At 37.7% G+C, this 23,334-nt stretch overlaps 1 protein-coding gene across 7 annotated transcripts in view; it reads left to right on the top strand.

The window, feature by feature from the left end:
- OSBPL9 (oxysterol binding protein like 9) overlaps nt 1–23,334 on the top strand; it is a 162,052-nt gene that overhangs the window by 66,355 nt on the left and 72,363 nt on the right. For all 7 annotated transcript variants that reach the window (XM_059883373.1, XM_024987425.2, XM_024987429.1 and 4 more), the window contains one exon: nt 21,246–21,322. Coding sequence is in view for 6 of the 7 variants with exons in the window: in XM_024987425.2 (XP_024843193.1) it covers nt 21,246–21,322 (77 nt within the window). In the remaining variant the exon portion in view is untranslated. The remainder of the gene's footprint in view (nt 1–21,245; nt 21,323–23,334) is intronic.

Here is a 23,334-nt window from a genome sequence, read left to right as displayed (position 1 = left end):
TGCAGTGTCCCCAGTGCCTACCTGCTGTGGACACATGCCCTCAATGCACACACATATATATATATATATATATATTTTTTTTTTTTAATAAAAACGTAATTTTGGACTATGTCAGGGTAAATGCAATTGTTTAAGAAAAACAGGTGATATTTTCCCACTGAAGGAAGCCTCAGGGCTTCAGATCCCTGAGAAAAATAGTCTTCAATTAAGAAGTATCAGAAGGTCAGCAACTTAGGCTTGGAAAGAAGTGCTCACACCTGGGGATCAATATCTGACTTATACTAGAACACAGTGTACTCTGATTTGTTAATGGGAAGACCACGAGTAGAATACGACTGAAGTATATAAATTAATTCTTGACCATGTTCTCTGTGTGGAAGTTTCTAGCCATCTTGCAGCACTTTTGAATGTGAACTAACTGGAGTCCTTTCCTTTCAGGAATCTAAATTTTTAGGCTAGTGAAATAAGTCAGGGTAGTGCCATAAATGTAATATTTTACTAATATGAACAGGTTAGTTCATGGTAGACAGAGAGAAGCAAATCTGAATTATAGGCTATCTGAAAAGAAATGCCCTTTTCTAGCTTTATCTGTGGACACTAGAATTAAGCTAACATTGTTGTATGATGTATTTTTTTAGCATGTTTCTCATCATTAAGAATTTCTTCTATTGTTATTTACACTTTGTACTTAGTGAGTCGGTTTAAGCATAGTGATTTGGTATAAATCATTTAAGTCCTAAATTGTAGGTAGGGCTGAATCAATGACATGTTACTATATCTAGACTGTGTTTTGTCAGCGTTAAATCATGTGAGATGCACTGAGGTTATGCAAGTTTATATTGCAGTCTTGGTCTGGAAATATATACTTTCCTAAAGAAAGGTCAGGATATTATATTAAGAGCTTACAGCTAAATATAGAGAAGGAAGGAAGTAACTTATTGATAGCTTTGTGCCTTGAGCAGATTTCCTTGGAGAGTTACTGGGGACAAAGAGTGAAGCCTTCAGAAAGGTTGTTCACTGGGAATATTTTGAAGATTATAATGCAGCAGTGTTTCTACTGTACTTTATGTACTGAAGACCTATTTGCATATATATTACATTTTTTTCTTTTGGCCACGCTGTGCAGCCTGCAGGATCTTAGTTCCCCATCCAGGGATTGAACTCACGTCCTCAGCAGTGAAAGTGCAGAGTCTTGACCCCTGGACCTCCAGGGAATTCCCTATATATTTTGTTTAAGTCTAAAGGGTCTCCCTATCCTCTCTGTATAAGGAATAATACCTGTCTTCAGAAAACTCTCTTTAAAGTAGCATAATCATATAAACATAATAAAATAACATAAAGTAACATAATAGTTTCTTCTTAGATTGATTCTGTCACTTTGTTAGGCTACACCTATTTTGGCCTTGTTTACCCCATGGACAGAGGTACCTGGCAGGCTACAGTCCATGGGGTTGCAAAGAGTTGGACACGACTGAGTGACTCAGCACAGCACTTTGGAAGTAGACAAAAGAATTAGGTAGCAAATTCTCTTTTATTATATATATATATATTTTTTACTTGCCCTACTTTCATTTTCTTCCTGAATTTTCTAACATGTATTAACTTTCCCTCTCTCTTTCCTTTCATTGCCTAATTCAAAAGTTGAGTGATTCTGTAACAGCATTCTTTTTTTCTGAATAACTCTTAACTTTGGTAGTCAGTGAAAGTATTTTTGACATTCTTTCCAGTTGACCCTTGAACAAGATATGGGGTAGGTGTCCTGGTCCACTGAGCAGTTGAAAATCTACCTACAATTTCTAGCCAACCCTCTGTATCTGTGGTTCCTCTATATCTGTCCTCCCAAATCTGGATTTAAACAGCCATGATTTGTGTAGTACTACAGTATTTACTGTTTAAAAATTCATGTAGAAGTAGACCCATGCAGTTCAAACCCATATTATTTAAGAGTCAAACTGTATTTATCCTCATGAACTAGTAGTTGGCTTCAACTTCTCAAAATTGCCTCCTTCCATCCCTCTCTGAAAGTGCTGCATTCAGTATATCAACAAATTTGGAAAACTCAGAAGGGGCCACAGGACTGGAAAAAGTCAGTTTTCATTCCAGTCCTAAAGAAAGGCAATGCCAATGAATGCTCAAACTACTGCGCAATCACAGTCATCTCACACGCTAGAAAAGTAATGCTCAGAATTCTCCAAATCAGGCTTCAACAATAGGTGAACAATACGTGAACCGTGAGCTTCCAGATGTTCAAGCTGGTTTTAGAAAAGGCAGAGGAACCAGAGATCAAATTGCCAACATCCGCTGGATCATCAAAAAAGCAAGAGAGTTCCAGAAAAACATCTATTTCTGCTTTATTGACTATTCCAAAGCCTTTGACTGTGTGGATCACAATAAGCTGTGGAAAATTCTAAAAGAGATGAGAATACCAGATCACCTGACATGCCTCTTGAGAAACTTGTATGCAGGTCAGGAAGCAACAGTTAGAACTGGACATGGAACAACAGACTGGTTCCAAATAGGAAAAGGCGTATGTCAAGGCTGTATGTTGTCACCCTGCTTATTTAACTTCTATGCAGAGTACATCATGAGAAACGCTGGGCTGGAAGAAGCACAAGCTGGAATCAAGATTGCTGGGAGAAATATCAATAATCTCAGATATGTACACAACCCCACCCTTATGGCAGAAAGTGAAGAAGAACTAAAGAGCCTCTTGATGAAAGTGAAAGTGGAGAGTGAAAAAGTTGGCTTAAAGCTCTACATTCAGAAAACTAAGATCATGGCATCTGGTCCCATCACTTCATGGCAAATAGATGGGGAAACAGTGACAGACTTTATTTTAGGGGGCTCCAAAATCACTGCAGATGATGACTGCAGCCTTGAAATTAAAAGATGCTTACTCCTTGGAAGAAAAGTTATGACCAACCTAGACAGCATGTTAAAAAGCAGAAACATTACTTTGCCAACAAAGGTCCATCTAGTCAAGGCTGTGGTTTTTCCAGTAGTCATGTATGGATGTGAGAGTTGGACCATAAAGAAAGCTGCTGCTGCTGCTGCTGCTGTTAAGTCACTTCAGTCATGTCTGACTCTGTGTGACCCCATAGACGGCAGCCCACCAGGCTCCTCTGTCCACAGGACTCTCTAGGCAAGACTACTGGAGTGGGTTGTCATTTCCTTCTCCAATAAAGAGAGCTGAGCATCAAAGAATTGCTGCTTTTGAGCTGTGGCATTGGAGAAGACTCTTGAGAGTCCCTTGGACTTCCAGGATATCCAGTCAGTCCATCCTAAAGGAAATCAGTCCTAAATATTCATTGGAAGGACTGATGTTGAAGATGAAACTCCAATACTTTGGCCACCTGATGCAAAGAGCTGACTCATTTGAAAAGACCCTGATCCTGGGAAAGATTGAGGGCAGGAGGAGAAGGGGACGACAGAGGATGAGATGGTTGGATAGCATCACTGACTCAATGGATATGAGTTTGAGTAAACTCTGGGAGTTGGTGATGGACAGGGAGTCCTGGCATGCTGTAGTCCATGGGGTCACAAAGAGTCGGACACGACTGAGCAACTGAACTGATCCCTCTCTCCCTTCTCTTCCCCAGAATGCATTAAAGATGTACTCTACTCTTTGGCTTCTCCTGGAGAGGGAGTATTTTCTAGCAATATATATACTAACAGTAAAAATGAATGAATTCTGTAAAACTTAAATAAGATTTTTCAGATCAGGTTTACCAAATTTCAGGATTCATTGAATCTAGGTCTCTTCAAACCCAAAATAATATTTTACAACCCGCCGTTCGCAAACTGTTTTTCTTTCTGTATTCCTTATGTTGTGGAATAGCACTTTCATTTACCCAGTTAGCCAAATTCGAAGACTTCTCTTTCTCTACATCTGCATCTACCACATTTTCCATGTATCTCTTGAGTAACCATGGCCATTGGCTTCTACCCTTTTTCTATTTCCTAAGTCACTTGCATAGTCCAGGTCTTTATCACTTCTTTCAGTATCTATATGGATCCTCTTTAGTTTCCTTCTCTCCTTTTTCTCTAGTCTTTTTTTCTGCCAAATCTCCCTCTTTATTGATGTCTGGGTGAGGTCTCTAAAACCAACCTATTTCTAACGTTTTTTTTTCCTCCCCTCCTTAGTATTGTCTTTTTTGTGTGTGGGAATGGCTTAAAACAACACAGATTTATTATCTCTAGGTTTTGTAGGTAGGGACTGGTTCCTCCAGCTCTGCCGATTTCTCTGTTCCAGGTCTAACAAGTTTAAAATCAAAGTGCTAACTGGACTCTTATTGGCATACTCTGGGAAGAATCAGGTTCCATGCTCATTCAAGTTGTTGGCAGAATCTTGTTCCTTATCTTTATAGCACTGAGGTTCCATTTCCTTGTTAACTGTCAGCTGGGGGTGCCTTTAACTCCTAGAAGGCTCTCCCTGGTTCTTGCATATGAACCCCTGTACCTCCGAGCCAGCAGTGGTGCATCCGACCTTTCTCAGGCTTGGAATCTGTTTTTGTTTCTCTTCTGCTACAGCTTTTCTCCTCTAGTATTGTAAGTCTTAAAGATTGAAAACTCAAATCTTAATTTTTCTTAAATTTATGATTAAGGAATAGTGACCCCTTTACCAAAAGCTGGAGTTGAAGTAGTTAGGGCACATCTTCTGCAGCAGCTAAAATTCTTAGGCTATATTTACATATGGTGAAGATTTTTATTTACTGGGAATAACTTGACTTGGAAGCCTCTGGTTGTAGAATGAATTGAAAATAACCCATTTTCACTGTCTACTTTGACTGAATCAAAGATATCCAGTTGCCCAATGCAGTGCTGACTCTGTCCAGGAGAAGCACAGTATTGCTTCAGATAGTCAAAGCAGAAGTTGTGGGGGAGAACACTTTTGTAAATATTTGCTTGTGTTTTATTCAGCAGTTTGGAGACTTTAGCTAAAACTGTTCATAAATCTTTGAGGGAGCAGCTTTAAAGGATGCTAAGCAAAAATAATGATTTCTTAGGAAATCCAACCTATTTTTAGATTCCAAATATAAAACATTAGGTAAACCATACACCGAATAGTGCAATCATTATTCCTCATTCAACAAATATTTATTGAACACTTGTTTGCCTGGCATAATTCTAGGGACTTGGGATACATAAATAAATGAAATGAATCAAGATGCCAGCCTTTGTGGAGCTTACATTTCTTTTTTTTTTTTTTGAGCTTACATTTCTGTGATAGGAGACAGATAATAAATAATAAGCATACATAAATATATATAAACTGCTGCTGCTGCTAAGTCGCTTCAGTTGTGTCCGACTCTGTGCAACCCCATAGAGGGGCAGCCCACCAGGCTCCGCCGTCCCTGGGATTCTCCAGGCAAGAACCCTGGAGTGGGTTGCCATTTCCTTCTCCAATGCATGAAAGTGAAAAGTGAAAGTGAAGTCGCTCAGTTGTGTCTGACTCTTAGCGACCCCATGGACTACAGCCTACCAGGCTCCTCCATCCCTGGGATTTTCCAGGCAAGAGTACTGGAGTGGGGTGCCATTACTTTCTCCAAATATATATATATGTGTGTATATATATAAAAAATATATATATACACACATACACACACATATATAAAAGAAGCGATAAGTACAATGAAGAAAAGAAGAGGTACAGCAAGATATGGGGAATAGGAAATGCTTGGTTGGGGAGTCAAGTTTTAGCATACACCTCATGAAGAAGTATCATTTGAGAAAATGATAGATTATTATTTGATAATTATGAGTATCATTTAGTTGCTAAGGACATGTAGGTTTTTGAAAATTAAGAAAATAGGTATCATATATATGGAATCTAGGAAAATTATATAGATGAACCTATTTGCAGGGTACAAATAGAGACATAGACATGGAGAAGAGACACTGAACACCACGGTGGTTGGTGGTGGGGTGAATTGGGAGATTGGGACATATATACACTAACATGTATCAAATAGGTAACTAGTGGGAACCTGCTGTATGGCACAGGAAGCTCAGCTTGGTGCTCTGTGATGACCTAGATGGGTGGCATGGAGGGGGATGGGAGAAATATCCTAGAGAGAGGGGATATATGTATACAAAGAATCTACCTGCAACGCAGGAGATCCCGGTTCAATTCCTGGGTAGGAAAGACCCATGGAGAAGGGATAGGTTATCCACTCCAGTGGGCTTCCCTTGTGGCTCAACTGGTAAAGATCTGCCTGCAGTGTGGGAGACCTGGGTTTGATCCCTGTATTGGGAAGATCCCCTGGAGAAGGGAAAGGCTACCCACTCCAGTTTTCTGGCCTGGAGAATTCCATGGACTGTATAGTCAATGGGGTGGCAAAGAGTTGGACATGACTGAGCGACTTTCACTTTCATAGCTGATTTACTTCGTTGTACAGCAGAAATCAACACAATATTGTAAAGCAACTATACTCCAATAAAAAATAAAAAGGACTTGGGGTTTATAAAAAAAGAGTATATTCATCAGATTGGGAAAATAGCCATTTTCCCAAATGAAAAAAAATTAGTGAGAAGAAACATTGTTTTACATTTTTGAAAAATTTTTAAATGTCTGGCTTAATAGAAGATGGCAGTGTTCTTATACCTGTTTCTGCATTCAGTCTTTGTGATATGTTGTTTTGGTTGAAGTATATGAAGAAAATATAGTCTCATACAGATACATAGTTAGAAAAAGGAGTCCTTTAATAACCTTTTCAGATAATTGTGAATATTCTTCTTTGATAATTGACCCAAACTCAACAAGTGATAAATTTCTTAAAGATTAGTTGCAGTGTGGAATTTAACTATAACAATTAAATTTATATATGAAAATATTACATTTAAATCCATTGGTCTGTCTGGTATTTTGAATGGATCTTTATGTATCATTTTGCAACATCATGCATTGGTCATATGCAGATCTTCCATACTGATACATTTCAGCATACCACATAAAAAATTATATTTGTTGATATTGTCCCAAACTCATCCAGAAAGGCTTTAAGTATTGAGACTCTGTCAGAGTCATGGTGCCTGGTGAATATAGCTTTTCTAAAATGCTAATGTTTGCTTTGAAACCTCAGTTTTATAATTGGCAGCAAATACTGTCAAATGACAGGTTATTTTCAAGGAAATGTCTGCAAAATACCCCAGTGTGAATAATATGGTTTGTCAGTATTGTTCTTTCAAGTAAAAATGATTTTCCATGAGAAAAGAAGAGGCTTCCCCAGTGGCTCAGCAGGTAAAGAATCATTTGGAATGCAGGAGACACAGGAGATGCAGGTTTGACCGCTGGGTCTGGAAGATCCCCTGGAGAAGGAAATGGCAACCCACTCCATCTAGTATTCTTGCCTGGGAAATCCCATGGACAGAGAAGCCTGGTGGGCTACAGTCCAAGGGGTAGCAAAGAGGCAGACACTATTGAGCACACAAACACATGAGAAAAAAGCCACTTGATTCACAACTCAGACAATTGCACAAGTGCTTTGGCTTGAGATAGTCATTATACTTTGATGTAGCAGCAGTGTATTTCCCACACAGATTATTTCAGAAACATACATTGAAGGATCAAGATGTCATCATATTTACTATTTCTTCAAGGGCATTCTTGACTAAAACAGGGGTTTTTGTTTTTTTTTCTTGTTCATGGTGGTGAAGAATATAATGACAACAAGTTTAGTTCGATGCCATGGGCTCTACTGGTGCTGATGTATTGAGTTTCACCACCATTGCTCTTGCACCATTGTTGCAAATGTCAACATAGTGAAAAACACAGATAGCTTGTTAATGTTGTCATGAAAAGAGGTTTGCCCTAAGGATACCTGTACCCTAAACGTTGTCATATATCTTATTATCCACTTTTTACTGTAGACCTTTGAGCTGGTTGGTGATGTTAAAACCCCTTCTTGAAATTTGTGTGTATATATATCTCTGTTATTAAGTACTTCCCTCCTGAGGTCACACAAAATTAGTGACACTGCGACCTGAATACAGGTTTTCTGATTAGAGTTTTGAGCTCTTGTTTTTTTCTATTTCATATACTATTTCCAAGGCAGAAAAGTTTATATTGTTATCTTTTGAGGAGGACTTTGCCTAGTAAGAAGGGCATGGAATGAGGCTTATTTAACAGAGGTAGGGTTACTTGAAACCTAGAGACTTAATTTTTGCTGTCTCCTTTCTTGGTGGTATGTGAACGTCGCTCAGTTGTGTCTCTCTTTGTGACCCCATGGACTATACAGTCCGTGGAATTCTCCAGGCCAGAATTCTGGAGTGGGTAGCTGTTCCCTTCTCCAGGGGATCTTCCCAACCCAGGGACTGAACCCAGGTCTCCTACATTTCAGGCAGATTCTTTACCAGCTGAGCCACCAGGAAAGCCCTTCTTGGTGGTATACCATTGCAAAATACCAAACTTTTCTATTTCTCTATTCTGGAAAATAAGGATAATAATAATACCTGTCTCATGTAGTTGTTGTGAGGATTTAATTAGTTAATATGCATTTAGACAAAGGTGTCAGACAGTGCTGACACAAATTAAGTGCTCAATAGAGTTAGCTTGTATTATTTACACAGACAGAGGCAAGTCTTTGGCATTTCAGTGGAAGGAACAACTTGAGCAAAAGCTGAGAATTGTGAGTACAGTAAGTACAGTGTAACTGAAATGTACTGGTTTGTGGAGGAGTGTATTGGGAGGATAGAAAAGGTAGGTTTGGATCTGATTATTGCTGGACTAGATCTGTAAACTCAAAATTGTACCCCTAATGCCTAAGACAGTGACTAGTGCAACATATATTCATATACTACCTGAGTGTGGGAACATTTGAATAAATTTAAAGAAGGAAAGAGCAGATCCCTTTATCATGAGCAACATATAGGGAGAAAGTGACATTTTAATGTAGCTCACAAGAATGACTAGGATGCTAATAAGCATGTATTAGAATGGGTGGAGATACTTAAAACAATACACTATTCAACCAAATGGTTACACTTTCCAAGAGACTAAGTTGCTTGAGATTATGGATTGTTTTATCTTTGCCTGTGCTTCCCTGGTAGCACAGCTGGTAAAGAATCCGCCTGCAACACAGGAGACTCCAGTTCAATTCCTGGGTCAGGACAATCCCCTGGAGAAGGAATAGGCTACCCACTCCAGTACTCATGGGCTTCCCTCATGGCTCAGACAGCAAAGAATCCACTTGCCATGTGGGAGACCTAGTGACTTAGACAGTACAGAATCTGCCTGCAATGCCAGAGACCTGGGTTTGATTCCTGTGTTGGGAAGATCCCCCTGGAAAAGGGAATGGCAACCTACTCCAGTATTCTTGCCTGGAAAATTCCATGGACAGAGGAACCTGGTGGGCTACAGTTCATGGGATTGTAAAGAGTCAGACACGACTGAGTGACTAACACTATCTTTGCCTGTAACGCCAAGATAGTACCTGATGCATAATGGGGCTCAGTAGATATTTGAGGAGTGTCTCAGCATTTGATCTTGTAAATATGATTTTTTTGTAATGTTTTCATTTCACAACAACTTTCAGAGAAAAAGAGAACTTCCTAATTATAGAGGCTATTTCTTCTTTTTACTTCAGTTACAGAACAGGGAAATAACCACTTCCTTCTGCAAACAAGCAGTAGTTTATTCATAGATAAGAAAATATGACAAGGAGGACAGATTCCTAAATAGTGGATCAGGAATGGTAAGGTATCAGAGTTTTGGAAACTTGTCTAAAAATGTATTTTAAATGTGTATAATGGAGGAAATGTGAATAGATATGTAATTAAAAATCCTGTAAATAGAAGTATTTTACTTACTGGATGAATACTGTTTCTCTTTCTGTGTACCATATATTGTTTCTATATAAGCCAGGCACTGGGAATTAGAAGTTACCAATAATCTCCTCCTAACTCATTTTCTGTAACTAATCATCTATTAGATTATTAGTAGAACTTGTTTTCTCTTAAGGCTGTGTGTGATAAGAATAGCATATATTTTTAAACTTTATTGAAGTATAGTTGATGTGCAGTGTTGTGTTAATTTCTGCTATATAGCCAAGGGATTCAGTTATATATATTCTGCTTTGTTATGATTTATCACAGGATGTTGAATGTAGTTCCCTGTGCTATACCATAGGATTTTATTGTTTATCCATCCTGTGTATAATGGTTTGCATCTGCTAATCCCAGATTCCCGATCCTTTCCTCCTCCACTCTGCCTCACCCTTGGCAACCACAAATCTGTTCTCTTTATCTGTGAATTTACCATATTGATGTTTAAGTTTATGTTAGATACTGTGGTAAATATTGTATGGATTAATTATCTCATTTAAACCTCACAAAAACGTTATGTGGTCTAGTTATGAGCTGTCTGTATATTTTGAAAATTAAGCCCTTGTGAGTTGCATCATTCACAAGTATTTTCTCCCATTCTGTAGGTTGTCTTTTCGTTTGCTCTGCAAAAGCTTTTGTTTGATTAGGTCCCATTTATTTATTTTTGCTTTTATTCCTATTGCCTTGGGAGTCAGATTTTTTTTTAAAATTGATACAATTTATGTCAGAGAATGTTTTGCTTATGTTCTCTTCTAGGAGTTTTATGGTGTCTTTTCTTATATTTAAGTCTTTAGCCATTTAGCTTCCCTCATTGCTCATTTGGTAAAGAATCCACCTGCGATGCAGGAGACCCCAGTTCCTGGGTTGAGAAGATTCCCCTGGAAAAGGGAAAGGTTACCCACTCCAGTATTCTGGCCTGGTGGCAAAGAGTTGGACATGGCTGAGTGACTTTCACTTTTACTTTAGCCATTTAGAGTTTATTTTTGTGGATGGTGTGAGGGTGTATTCTAACTTCATTGATTTACATGTGGTTGTCTAGTTATCCCGACCCCACATGCTGAAGAGACAGTTTTTTTCCATGGTATATTCTTACCTCATTTTTTGAAGATTAATTGACTGTAGGTGTGTGGGTTTATTTCTTGGTTCTCTGTTCCATTCTGTTGATCCATTTATCTGTTTTTATCCCCCCAACCATGCTGTTTTGATTACTGTAACTTTGTAATGTTGTCTGAAGTCTGGTAGGGTTGTGTCTCCAGCTTTGTTCTTTTTGCTCAGGATTGATTTGGCAACTTGGGGTCTTTTACGGCTCCATATGAATCTTAAGATTATTTGTAGATTGTTTGTTCTAGTTCTGTGAAAAATGTCATGAGTAGTTTGGTAGCCATCACATTAAATCTGTAGAATGCTTTGAGTAGTATGGCCAAATTAACAATATTAATTCTTACAATCCAAGAGCATGGGATATTTTTCCATTTATTTGAATCATTTTCAGTTTCCTTTATCAATATTTTATAGTTCTCAGCATCTAAATCTTTTACTTCCTTGGTCATGTTTTGTACCTAACCATTTTATCTTTTTGATGGGATTTTAAAAGGGATTTTTAAAAAACTTTGCCTTTCTGATACTTCATTGATGGTGTAAATAAATGCAACAGATTTCTGCAAGTTAATATGATATCCTGCTACCTTGTTGAATTCGTTTATCAGTTCTAATAGTTTTTGTGTGGAGTCTTTATAGAATTTTCTGTGTATGGTATCATGTCATTTGCATATAAAGACAGTTTTGCCTCTTCCAAACTGGGTACTTTTTATTTCTTTTTCTTGTTTGAGTGCTGTTCTTTGCCCATTTAAAAATTTTGTTGTTGTTGTTGTTGAGTTGTAGAAGTCCTTCATGTATTTTGGATATTAACTCCTTATCATATACATGATTTACAGTTATTTTCCCCATAGGGGAAAATATTTCTCTATTTCTCTGTTGATTGTTTCCTTCGATGCACAGAAATTTTTAAGTTTGTTGTACATTAGTCCCCCCTTTATCACAGGGATATACTCCAAGGCACCCAGTGGATGCCTGAAACTGCACATAGTACTGAACTCTATATATACCTAATGTTTTTTTCTATACATACATACCTATCATTAGGTATAATTTATGCATTAGCCATAGTAAGGGATTAACAATAACTAACAGTAACATAAAACGATTGTAGTATACGATAGTAAAAGTTATGTGAATGTGACTTCTTTCAAAGTATCTTATTGTATGATGTGAGATGATAAAATGACTAGTGATGAGATGAAGTGAGGTGAATGATATAGGCCTTGGGAAGTATTATTAGGCCACCATTGACATAATGATGCACTGGAAGGAGGATCATCTGCTTAGTGTGGATCATGGAGCCATGACAATATTGATTGTTGGCTGTAAGGAGCACATTATGTTAATGGTTGGGGATCCCGGACAGGACAAAGCAGGATGATGTGAGATTTCATCATGTTCCTCAGAATGATACACAGTTTAAAACTTATAAATTGTTTATTTCCATTTAATATTTTAGCATCTGGTTAACTGGAGGGGTAACTGAAACTCTGGAAAGCAAAACTGTGGATAAAGGGGTTCTTTTATAGTTCTGTTTGTCTATTTTTAAATTTCATTGCCTATGCTTTTGATATCATATTGAACAAATCCTTGCCAATTCCAATGTTCTAAAGATTTCCCCATGTGTTTTCTTCTAGGAGTTTAATAGTTTTAGGTCTCACATATAAGTCTTTAAAACATTTTTGGGGAGTTCCCTGGCAGTTCAGCAGTTAGGACTCCATGCTTTTACTGCTATGGGCCCAGGTTCAGTCTCTGGTCAGGGAACTAATATCCTGCAAGATGCATAGCATGACCATAAATAAATAAAAATAAATACATTTTCAGCCAGATTTTGGATGTTAAGAGTCCCCCTTCATTCTTTTGAATTGTGGATATCCACTTTCCCCAGTAGCATTTATTGAAAAGACTGTCTTTTCCCCATTGTATAGTCTTGGCACCCTTGTCAAAAATCATTTTGGCATACATACATACAAAAATCATTTTGGCCTCTCCTCTGTTTCATTGGTCTGTCTTTGTGCCAGTAAACCTGTAAGCCATGTGGTGTTAGACTAGAATTGGAGGTATCAATATGAACGCGTGGTTTCAGAGAGAGAGAGAGAATGAAAAAGAATGGGGGCATGTCAAAAGGAGAAGTAGAACTTGTTCTGAGGCACATGGGGCTTAGAGATGGGAAGGAGGGTAGAGTCAGCGTTAAGATTCAAGGAGGGAGAAAGTATGCCATCAACAGGAAAATAGTTCATTTAGAGTGTTTAGGGGCCTATGAGAAGATGGTTTAGGTCATATAAAAGAGGCATGAAATAAAAGATGTGGAGGGCCTTTTCTGTTACTCAGGAAGGTTAGGTAAATCTAGTATGGTATTAGAGAATGTTGAGGTTTTTGATGGAAACAGCCTTGAAATGTAAGCTCAAATATGCATGAGGTGTGCAGGCTGCGCTGACCCTAGCAGAGGTTAGCACATGTACATCTTTTGTGATGATGTTTTGTTTACAGGCATGAGACTATATGAGTGCTTGAACAAGCATGTTGTCAGTAGAGATGGAAAGAAAGGCTGGAGAGAGGGACTGTATCAAGGAAGAATCAGGTGATTGTGAGGATGTGGCAGGTTTAAAGGTGCTTGCTGTTTAGTGCCCTGATGGCTGTGAGAATGGCACTTCATGTCATGTCCCAGACATTTCTCAGTTCAGGCCTCACCCTCACAACCACTTCCTGACTGGCATACCACCTCTATTTTTGCCCCAGATTGATATTTTAAACATGCAAATTAGGCCATGTCACTCTTAGGCTTGAAACTCTTCAGGGGCTTCCCATTGTCATAAAGTCCATCCACACTCCTTGGGATAGGATCCTAAACTTTTGCCATTTCCTTCTCGCCCATCAGCCCACTGTTCTACACACATTTAAACCAGTTTTCTAATTTGTACTCTTTTCATGCTTCAGTGTCTTTCGTTAATGTCTTTCCACTTTCAGGATATCCTTATCTTTCTCAGCTTCACAAACTGATTCTTACTCTTTGAGATCTAAACTCCTTAAGGAGGTCTTCCCTGATTTTTCATTTACACCCTTTAGTGGTGATGTTGTTGTTGTTTAATCAGTAAGTCCTTTGCAACTCTTGTGACCCCAAGGACTGCAGCCCACCAGGCTCCTCTATCCATGGGATTTGTCAGGCATGGTGGTGACATAAGCCATGTATTTATGCAACTAAGTACAAATCTGTCTTCTTACTAAATTTTTGAGTTCCTTGGGGTCAGGGATAAGTCATAATAAATGCTCAACAGTAATGATAATAATAATTATACCATTTACCTGTCCAAGTGTTATATTTGGACTAACTCATTTTACCTTTGTAATAATCTTATAGATACCATTATTGTCCTCCTTCTATAGATAAGAACACTGAGGCTTAGAAAGGTTAAGTAACTTGTTGAAAGTCATATGGTTAATAGACAGCAAAGTTCAGAGTTGAACGGGATGTTCTGGCTCTGAAGTCCTTGTTCTTTGACTTCATATGTCACAGTGGCTTACCATGATATTCTTTAAGTGGTGTATTTTGATGAACTCAAATTGTTAAGTTTGTACTTTGATTTTTTTTTAATTGGAGGATAATTGCTTTACAATGTTGTGTTGGTTTCTACCATACAATGATGTGAATCAGCCATAATTATACATATGTCCCCTCCCTCTTGAATCTCCCTCCCACTGCCCATCCCAAACCACCCCCCTAGGTTGTCACAGAGCACCAGTTGAGCTTCCTGTGTTATACAGCAACTTTCCACTAGGTATCTCTTTCACTTGTGGTAATGTATATATTTCAGTGCTACTCTCAAATTGATGTAGTTAGATTTATCAGTTGTTGTCTTTATATCTTGCTTAAGTTTTGTACCCTAAGAAGCTTTTTTCTGTCCCAAAGTTAAGGTGATATTCTCCTGTTTTACCTTCTGGAAGATGTGTTGTTTTTCTTTCACATTTAAGAATTAAGAAATCACCTGGATTTTACTTTTGTGTATAGTATAAGGTAGGTTCAGGTTTCATTTTTTTTTTTCACCCATATTATCCTAGCACCATTTATTGAAAGATTGTTCCTTACTGCTCTTCAGAGCCATACTTAGCACTAACCAAGTGTCTGTATTTATGGGTGGGTCTGTTTCTGGTCTATGTTCTGCTTCATTGGTTTATTATTTATCCTTGTTCCAGTATCACCTTTTCTTAATTATTATAGCTTTATAAGACTTTATATGTAATAGACTAAACCCTCTAAAATGCTTCTGTCTTTTCAAGGACTTTGCTATTCTTTAACTTTTGTACCATTTTTCTTTTTTTTTTTGGCCAAGTCAGGCAGCTTGCAGGATCTTTGGTTCCCCATCCAGGGACTGAACCGATTCCCCTGCAGTGGAAGCACTGAATCCTAAGCACTGGCCCACCAGGGAGTTCCCTGATTTATATTTTAGAATCAGTTTGACTGATTTCCCAAAGTGCCTTTGGAATTTTAATTTGCATTGCATTTAATCTGTAGATCCATTTGAATATTCTAATTCATAAAATGGTTTTTCCATTTATTTATGTCTTCTTTATCATAATAATGTTTTTAAAGTATAATTTAAGAATTTCAAATAATCTTGCATTTACAATAAGGTTGCAAATACAGTACAAAGAACTTTGCCCTCCCAAAACTGTTTGAAGGTTGTTGTTAACTGGAAGTCCCATCGCCCCTGAATGTTTTTTTATTATATATTTATTTCCTGCAAACAAGGAAATTTTCTTGTAAGCACACTATGCAACCATTAAAATCAGGAAATTAACACTGATGCATTAAAACCATCTACTCCTTCGAGTCTATTCAGGTTTTGCCAGTTGTTCCAATAATGTCCTTTATAGCAGGAGGATCTGGTTCAGAATCACAGTTTGCATTTAGTTGTCACATTTAATAGTCTCCTTTAGTCTGGAACAGCTACTCAGTCTTTCCTTGAGTTTTATGACTTTGACACTTTAAAAGATTAGAGGCTAATTATTTTGTAGACTGTCCCTCTGTTTTCTCCTAATGTTTCTTCATGGTGCAGATTACATATCTGGCCTGAAGATCACAGAAGTGATTCTTTGTTCTTTTCACAGGATTTCAGTTTGTTCCATAACTAATGACATTTACTTTGATCACATGATTGAGGTGGTATTTTATCTTTTTCCTTTCTTGATATTTTGTGGGGGTATTTTGAAGCTATGCAAAATCCCATTTCTGAGCAAACCTTCAATATATATGTATCAGTGCTAACTCATGGTTTCCTGTTTTACTCAATGGATTATAATTCTTTGCTATCATTATTTTAATGCTCAAAGTGTCCTTAATTTGGCCAGTAGGATTTTTTTTTTAAGCTGACCTCTGTGTTCTGTTGACATGTTCCTATCATTCTCTGAGTATTTTCTTCTTTAACTTTCAGGCACAAAAAAGATGTTCCAGGCGAGTTTTCTATCTTCCCTGTCCCAGTCCTGGAATCAACCATTTTTCCAAGGAGCCCTAGTTCCTTGTAATGGAGAAAGATATTTAGAAATCAGTACCTGATGCTAGGTGTACTTATTGCTGATGGCTCTCATGGTGCCCAGGCCCTCTCAGAGCTAAGAAACATATGAATGTTATATACATGTGTACATACATGTGTATTCATGTACATATTTCCATATGTATTTATTTACATAAATATTAAAAACTATTAGTTCATACTGATACCTGTATTTCCAGCCTAACATTGCAGAAATCATTCTGGTTTTCTCCCTTACCGTTTTTGTAACTATCCAACAACCAGAAACCCTTTATCCTTGTTATATTTACTCATTTGATCAATCCCTCTGTATGCAGTTAGTTTCCCATCATCACCCACTTCCTTGTGTGGATGTCCCCTCATTCCACTTGTACCAGCCTGACCCAATCCCCCTGCCCAGCATAGACTCCATCTTGGGCTCTGACTCCCCATGCTGGACTTTTCCATTGTGTAATTTTCCTTTTCATCCTGCTGGCTTTGTTACCCAATGCCAGGTTGTTTCTTGGTTTGATGTATGCCCTCCTTGTCCTTTTCAGACTCTGATGTCCTGAGCTGAATCTTCTACCCATTTGGTACAATACTTTTAACTAAAGCACAGAGCACATGTGATTTTCCCCTTTTAATGCCCCTTTCTGTTCCAGGGTACAATCTCAGATCCCATATTGCCTTTAGTTATGACAGTTCCTTACTCCTCTTGTCTTTCGTGACTTTGACATTTTTGGTGAGTTTTAGTTATTTTGTAGAATGCCTCTCAGTTTGGGTTTATCTGATGTTTTCTCATGATTAGAGTGAGATTATGTGTTTTTGGTAAGAATACTACAGAAGTGATGCTGTTTCCTTGTCAGTGGGTCATATCGAGAGAGTGGTATATAACATCAAGAAATTTGTTACTGGTGATATTAATCTTGATCACTGGATTAAGGTGGTGTCTGCCAGACTTGTCCATTATAAAATTACTGATTTTCCCTTCATAGTTAATAAATATATTGGGAGAGATACTTTGAGACTCTGCTAATACCTTCTTTCTCCTCAAACTTTTGCCCACTGTTTTTAGCTATTAGTATGCCATTGGCCAGTCCTACCTTCAGTAATTATTAATGTTGTATTTGTCTACAGGTGATTTAAACATTTCTTTCATTCATGCTATACTTATGAATTGTAATTCTTCTGAAGAAAGAACTGTGCCTTCTTCCCCATCTATTTATTCAAGTAATTTATATCAATAGTGTACTCTTAGATATTTATTTTATTCTTTGGATTATAATTCAATACTATCAGTTATTATACTACTCACATTCTTTAGGCTTTGGTTTTTGGAACTTCTTCAGTTTGGCTCCTTTTTCCTTTTGACATGCCCCCATTCTTTTTCATGCACTTCCTGTCTTTCTGTCTCCCTATCTAGAACCCTGAGTTCATAGTGATACCTCCTTTTCTATTCTTAATACCATATCGCTCATTCTATCCTTCTCACTTTCCTCATTTGTAATTTTTTTCCCTCAGACACTGAGAAACCAGGGTTGGCATTATCTACAATATATTCACTTGTTTGTAGTTACAGAATTGCTCAACTGTACTCCTGTGAAAACCAGATTTATAGTACTTGTGCAATTTTTGTACAGTATTTGTGTGTGGTTCTGTTTCGGTTTAGCCTTGCATTGTCTAGTTAGAATACTGTTTTCAAAGTTAGTTGGGCTTAATTTTTTCTTTTTTATTCCTCGTACCCTTCAGTGTGGTTGTCTTATTCATTTGTAATACAGTTAGGTTAAGTTATTACTGTTGATATTATATTTTCCCAGGTAGCTCAGTGGTAAGGAATCTGCCTGCCAATATAGGAGATGCAGGAGACGTGGGCTGAATCCCTGGGTTGGGGAGATCCCCTGGAGAGGAAAATTGCAACCCACTCCAGTATTCTTGCCTGAATAATCCCATGGACAGAGGAGCCTGGCGGGCTATTGTCCATGAAGATCCCAAAGAGTTGGACATGACTGAACACATACACAGAATTACATTGTATTTTGGGTACCCTCTCCCCATCCTGGTTGATTTAAATTATTTATCTGAGGGGAGAATGTGAAATATTACTGTGGCTTTAAAGAGTCTAAGTATATACAAAATGATAAATTCAGAGAAGTATTGCTGCCTCTGAACCCCTACTAACTCATTCCTGTTTTTCCTGATTTCCATACTTTCCCACTGTGCTTTGCAGGTAACCAATCTCATTAGTTTATAGTTCATCCTCCTTGTATTTATTTTGCACAAACCAGTACATGTGAGTATATTTTCTTATATCCCCTTCTTTCTTTCTTCTTTGTTTTCATCGAATAATATATCTGAAAAATCACTCCAAATCACTCAAAAGTGATCCTCCTTGTTCTCTTTTTTACACTTGCACTGTACTCCATGGTTTATTCAAGCATCTTCCTCTATCTAAGCATTTAGGTTGTTTTATAGTATTTTGTAATTATAAACAATGCTACAGTGATTAACCTTATTCATATGTATTTTTATCTTGTTTGATGTTGCTTGATTTTTTTCCATATTCAACCAACCTTGTATTTCTGGAATAAACTCAACTTCAATTTGACATACTAAGTTTTATAAAGAATTTTTGCATATCCTTTTTGCATTAGAGTTGCCTTAAATTTTTTTCTCTTATGATAGTCTTGTCAGGTTAATATCAAAGTTATTCTGACCTTAAAAGAGTTGGGGAGTGTTCTTCTTTTTCTTTTCTCTGGAATATTTTGTGTTTTATTGGCATTCTTTCTTCATAAATGTCTGACAGAGTGCTCTGGTAAAACTTTCTGGGTCTGGAGTTTCCTTAATGGGATGACTTTTCCATTATTTTAATATAGAATATTTTTGATCTACCAAAAGTACACTTTTTCTGTGACCTCACCTAATAGTTACAAAACTGTTTAGATCTCACCCCCAGCTATTTTAAAAATATTTCCTCTGTCTTTGGTTTGTAGTACATTTTGGCTGGGATGGGTCTAGCTGTGGATTTTCTTTGATTCAGCCTGCTTAGAATTCTTGTGTGTGTTAGTCACTCAGTCATATCTGACTCTTTGTGACCCTATGGACTGTAGCCCTCCAGGCTCTTCTGTCCATGGAATTCTCCAGGCCAGAATACTGGAGTGGGTTGCCATACCCTTCTCCAGGGAATCTTCTCCATCTAGGGATCAAACCCGGGTCTCCTACATTACAGGCAGATTTTTTTACTGTCTGAGCCACCAGGGAAGCCTGGGCTTCTGAAATCCGTGGCTTAATGTCTTTCATCTTGTTTTGAAAAATTCTTCATCAGGTAGTGCTTCTAGTCCCTTCTCTCTTTTGTCTTCTTTTGGTATTTCAATCACATGCATATTACACCCTCTTACTGTCTGTGTTGCTCTCCCTTTCTTCTATATTTTCTCTTTTTGACTCGTCTTTTGTTCTGATGAGTTTCTTCTGGTCTCTTCTCCAGTTCTCTCATTGTCTCTTTAGCCGATTTAATCTGCTGTCAGACTCATTCACTGAGTTCTTAATTTTGCTTATTATGTTGTTTTAATTTTGTAATTTATATTTAATTATTTAAAGAACCCGTATAATTTATAAAATAGTTTCTAAGGCTCTGTCAAAGTTTCCAGTCTTTTATTGAATGAATTAAAACATAGTTACTTTTCAGTTGTGGGACTGTTTGTTCAAATATCTGGAGCTCTTATTGATCTGTTTCTATCATTTGATTTCTCATTTATGTGTGGTTTTGTCTCCTTGTATACCTTTGGTTATCTTTGGTTATGTGCTAGTCATTGTATTTAAAAATTGTTTATAAAAATAATTTGGAAGCTGATATGATGTTATCTTTCTATAGAAAATATATTCATTTGCTTTTGCTAGCTGGATGTTTAGAGTCAGTAACAACTTGGGGTAGTTTTAATTTCTTTCAGGCATCAGGATTTTTCTGGATGATCCACATGACTGAGCAACGGTTTTAATTCTGTTTTAGTCTTTTTTTTTTTGATGTGGACCATGTTTAAAGTCTGTATCGAATTTGTTACAATATTGCTTCTGTTTTATGTAGTCTCCAGGCATGTGGGATCTTAGCTCTCTAACCAGGGGTTGAACCCACACACCTTGGCATTAGAAGGTGAAGTCTTAACCATTGGACTGCCAGGGAAGTCCCTGTTTTATTCTTAATCCCAAGGTGCAGCCCTTTGAGGTCCCAATCAAAACCTGAGCTGTTTGCCAGAGCCACCACTGTTGGTCGGCCTTGCTCTCCTAATTTTTGGCCTGACAAACATCCAACAGATGTTTTTAGAGTAGTTTTAGGTTCCCAGAAAAATTGAGCAGAAAGTACATGGAGTCCCCGTATATATGTCCCCTGCTCATACATAATAACAAGTCTTTTAAGAAGTTGCTCAGTCTATAACTCCTCTTTTGAAATATACAATGCCTCTAGGAGGACAGTGGCCCTTAAATACCAGGCTGGATGTTTCTCTTTTCCTAGATTTTGGCCCGTTAATTCTTTACTATCTTGCTGTTTTCTGAAGCTTTCAAAACAGTTATTTTAAATTATTTTAACTTTTCTAATTATTCCCAGTGGGAAGGTAGCCTGCAATTGTTGAACATATTTATTCTCTTCGTTATAAATTGCTGCAATTAGGTTGCATATTTGAGAAGAATAGAAAGATAAAACCTGTTAAGGAAATGGCACAACCAAAAACCTTTTCTATTTAGAATCATGATTTAAAATTTTTGCTTCCAATTATGGAGCTGTATTGTAGGTATTAAGGTTTTGCTTTTTATAAACTTTTATTCCAGCTCGTGATGCTGATGAGCGAGAGAAGTGGATCCATGCCTTAGAAGAAACTATTCTTCGACATACTCTTCAGCTTCAAGTAAGAATCTTTACATGGCTTCTGGATAGTTCACTAGGTTTTTTTGTTTGTTTTCTGTGTTTTTTTTTTTTAAATAGCTAATAGGATGTAATGGAAACTTTTAATTTCCGAGTTGTTTATTTTTGCCTTTACAGTGTTATAATATATATAAAGTTATAGTCATTTTCTTCTGCTTAAAATACTGATTTTTGTCTAGAAACAAAACATTACAAGGCAATGTTGAAACTGAAATGCTGTGTTAAAATTAAAATGTGCCAGGCTCATTTTTTTAAATTTAATATGTAAGTTGGTTATTGGTATAGCCAAATTATATAATAATGCATGATAATAGATAAAGCGCTGAGAAGTTGACCTACTTTTCTTTTTGTAGGATTTGGCAGTTACTGTTGTGGGTAGTACTCTTAGGGGTGAAAGTGAAAGAAAAAAATCCAAACTTGGTTTAAGGAAAAAACACATTTAACTTGGGTGTGGTTTGAAGTAGGCATTTAAATAATGTCATGAGGACCCAGATCCCCATCTGTTTCTCCGTCTAAGTTATTCTGGGTTGACTTTATTTTTAGATAGATTCTCCCTTTGTGGTAGTAAAATGGAAGCAGCAATTTCAGCCTCCCGTCGGTGGAACTCCAGATCCATAGGAGGCTGTTGTTCTTTCTGGATTAAGAGTATTAGTGCTGATACCTTAGCTTCAGTCACTTTCCCAGTCCTAACCAGTCATAATTTCACAGTCATATGTTCCACCTCTTGGTAATAGGATTTACCTCTACATCAGAAACATGTAGCAGTTAGGGGAGAAGGTGGTCCTCGCTGTCCCCAGGCAGAGTCAGAATGGGGGAAAAAGATGCTAGGTGACAAAAACAATAAATGTCTAATCTACCATACTAAAGATAGTTTTCTGTGTTTGTTCTCCATTGAAAGAGCTTATCTTGTGATATATATAGAGGATTTTGTTTTGATTATTTGGATTTACAGGACTGAATCATAGAAAACTGATGTTTTGTAATCCTTTGTCTACTTAATTTGTCCTATATCAGGAATGGGGGCTTCCCAGGGGGTGCTGGTGGTAAAGAACCCACCTACCAATGCAGGATATATAAGAGACATGGGTTTGATCCCTGGGTTGGGAAGATCCCCTAGAGGAGGGCACGGCAATCCACTCCAGTATTCTTGCCTGGAGAATCCCATGGACAGAGGAGCATGGAGGGCTGCGGTCCATGGGGTTGCAAAGAGTCAGACATGACAGAAGCAACTTAAGCATGCATGCACATACCAGGAATTGGCTTACTTAGACCAGTTAGTTTAGGAAATCCCAGGTCCTACAAGACAGCGAACTCCCCATCACTTTGAAAGTTGTTCAAATAGATTATTTAAAATAATATGTGAGGATATGGCTATTAAGAAACTGTAGGAAATGAATATGGAGTTGAAATCAGAGATCTCTAAAGTTACTCTGTGAGCGAGCTGTACTTTTTAAAAGCAACTTTATAAGCATATCTGGCTTGGGTGTACTATGAAGAAATTCTATGAGTTCCTTCATAAATTTCTTTTCAAGTTCAGTTCAGTTTAGTTCAGTCCTCAGTTGTGTCCGACTCTTTGTGAACCCATGAACTGCAGCATGCCGGGCCTCCCTGTCCATCACCAACAGAAGAGTTCATCCAAACTCATGTCCATTGAGTTGGTGATGCCATCCAACCATCTCATCCTCTGTCATCCCCTTCTCCTCACGCCCTCAATATTTCCCAGCATCAGGGTCTTTCAAATGAGTCAGTTCTTTGCATCCGGTGGCCAAAGTATTGGAGTTTCAGCTTCAACATCAGACCTTTGAATGAACACCCATGACTGATTTCCTTTAGGATGGACTGGATGGATCTCCTTGCTTTTCAAGGGACTCTCAAGAGTCTTCTGCAATACCACAGTTCAAAAGCATCAATTCTTCAGCGCTCAGCTTTCTTTATAGTCCAACTATCACATCCATACATGACTACTGGAGAAACCGTAGCCTCGACTAGACGGAT

Source organism: Bos taurus, chromosome 3 (assembly GCF_002263795.3).
Source record: "Bos taurus isolate L1 Dominette 01449 registration number 42190680 breed Hereford chromosome 3, ARS-UCD2.0, whole genome shotgun sequence".
In the NCBI taxonomy this organism is placed as follows: Eukaryota; Metazoa; Chordata; class Mammalia; order Artiodactyla; family Bovidae; genus Bos; species Bos taurus.
This window is presented reverse-complemented; position numbering and strand designations above follow the sequence as displayed.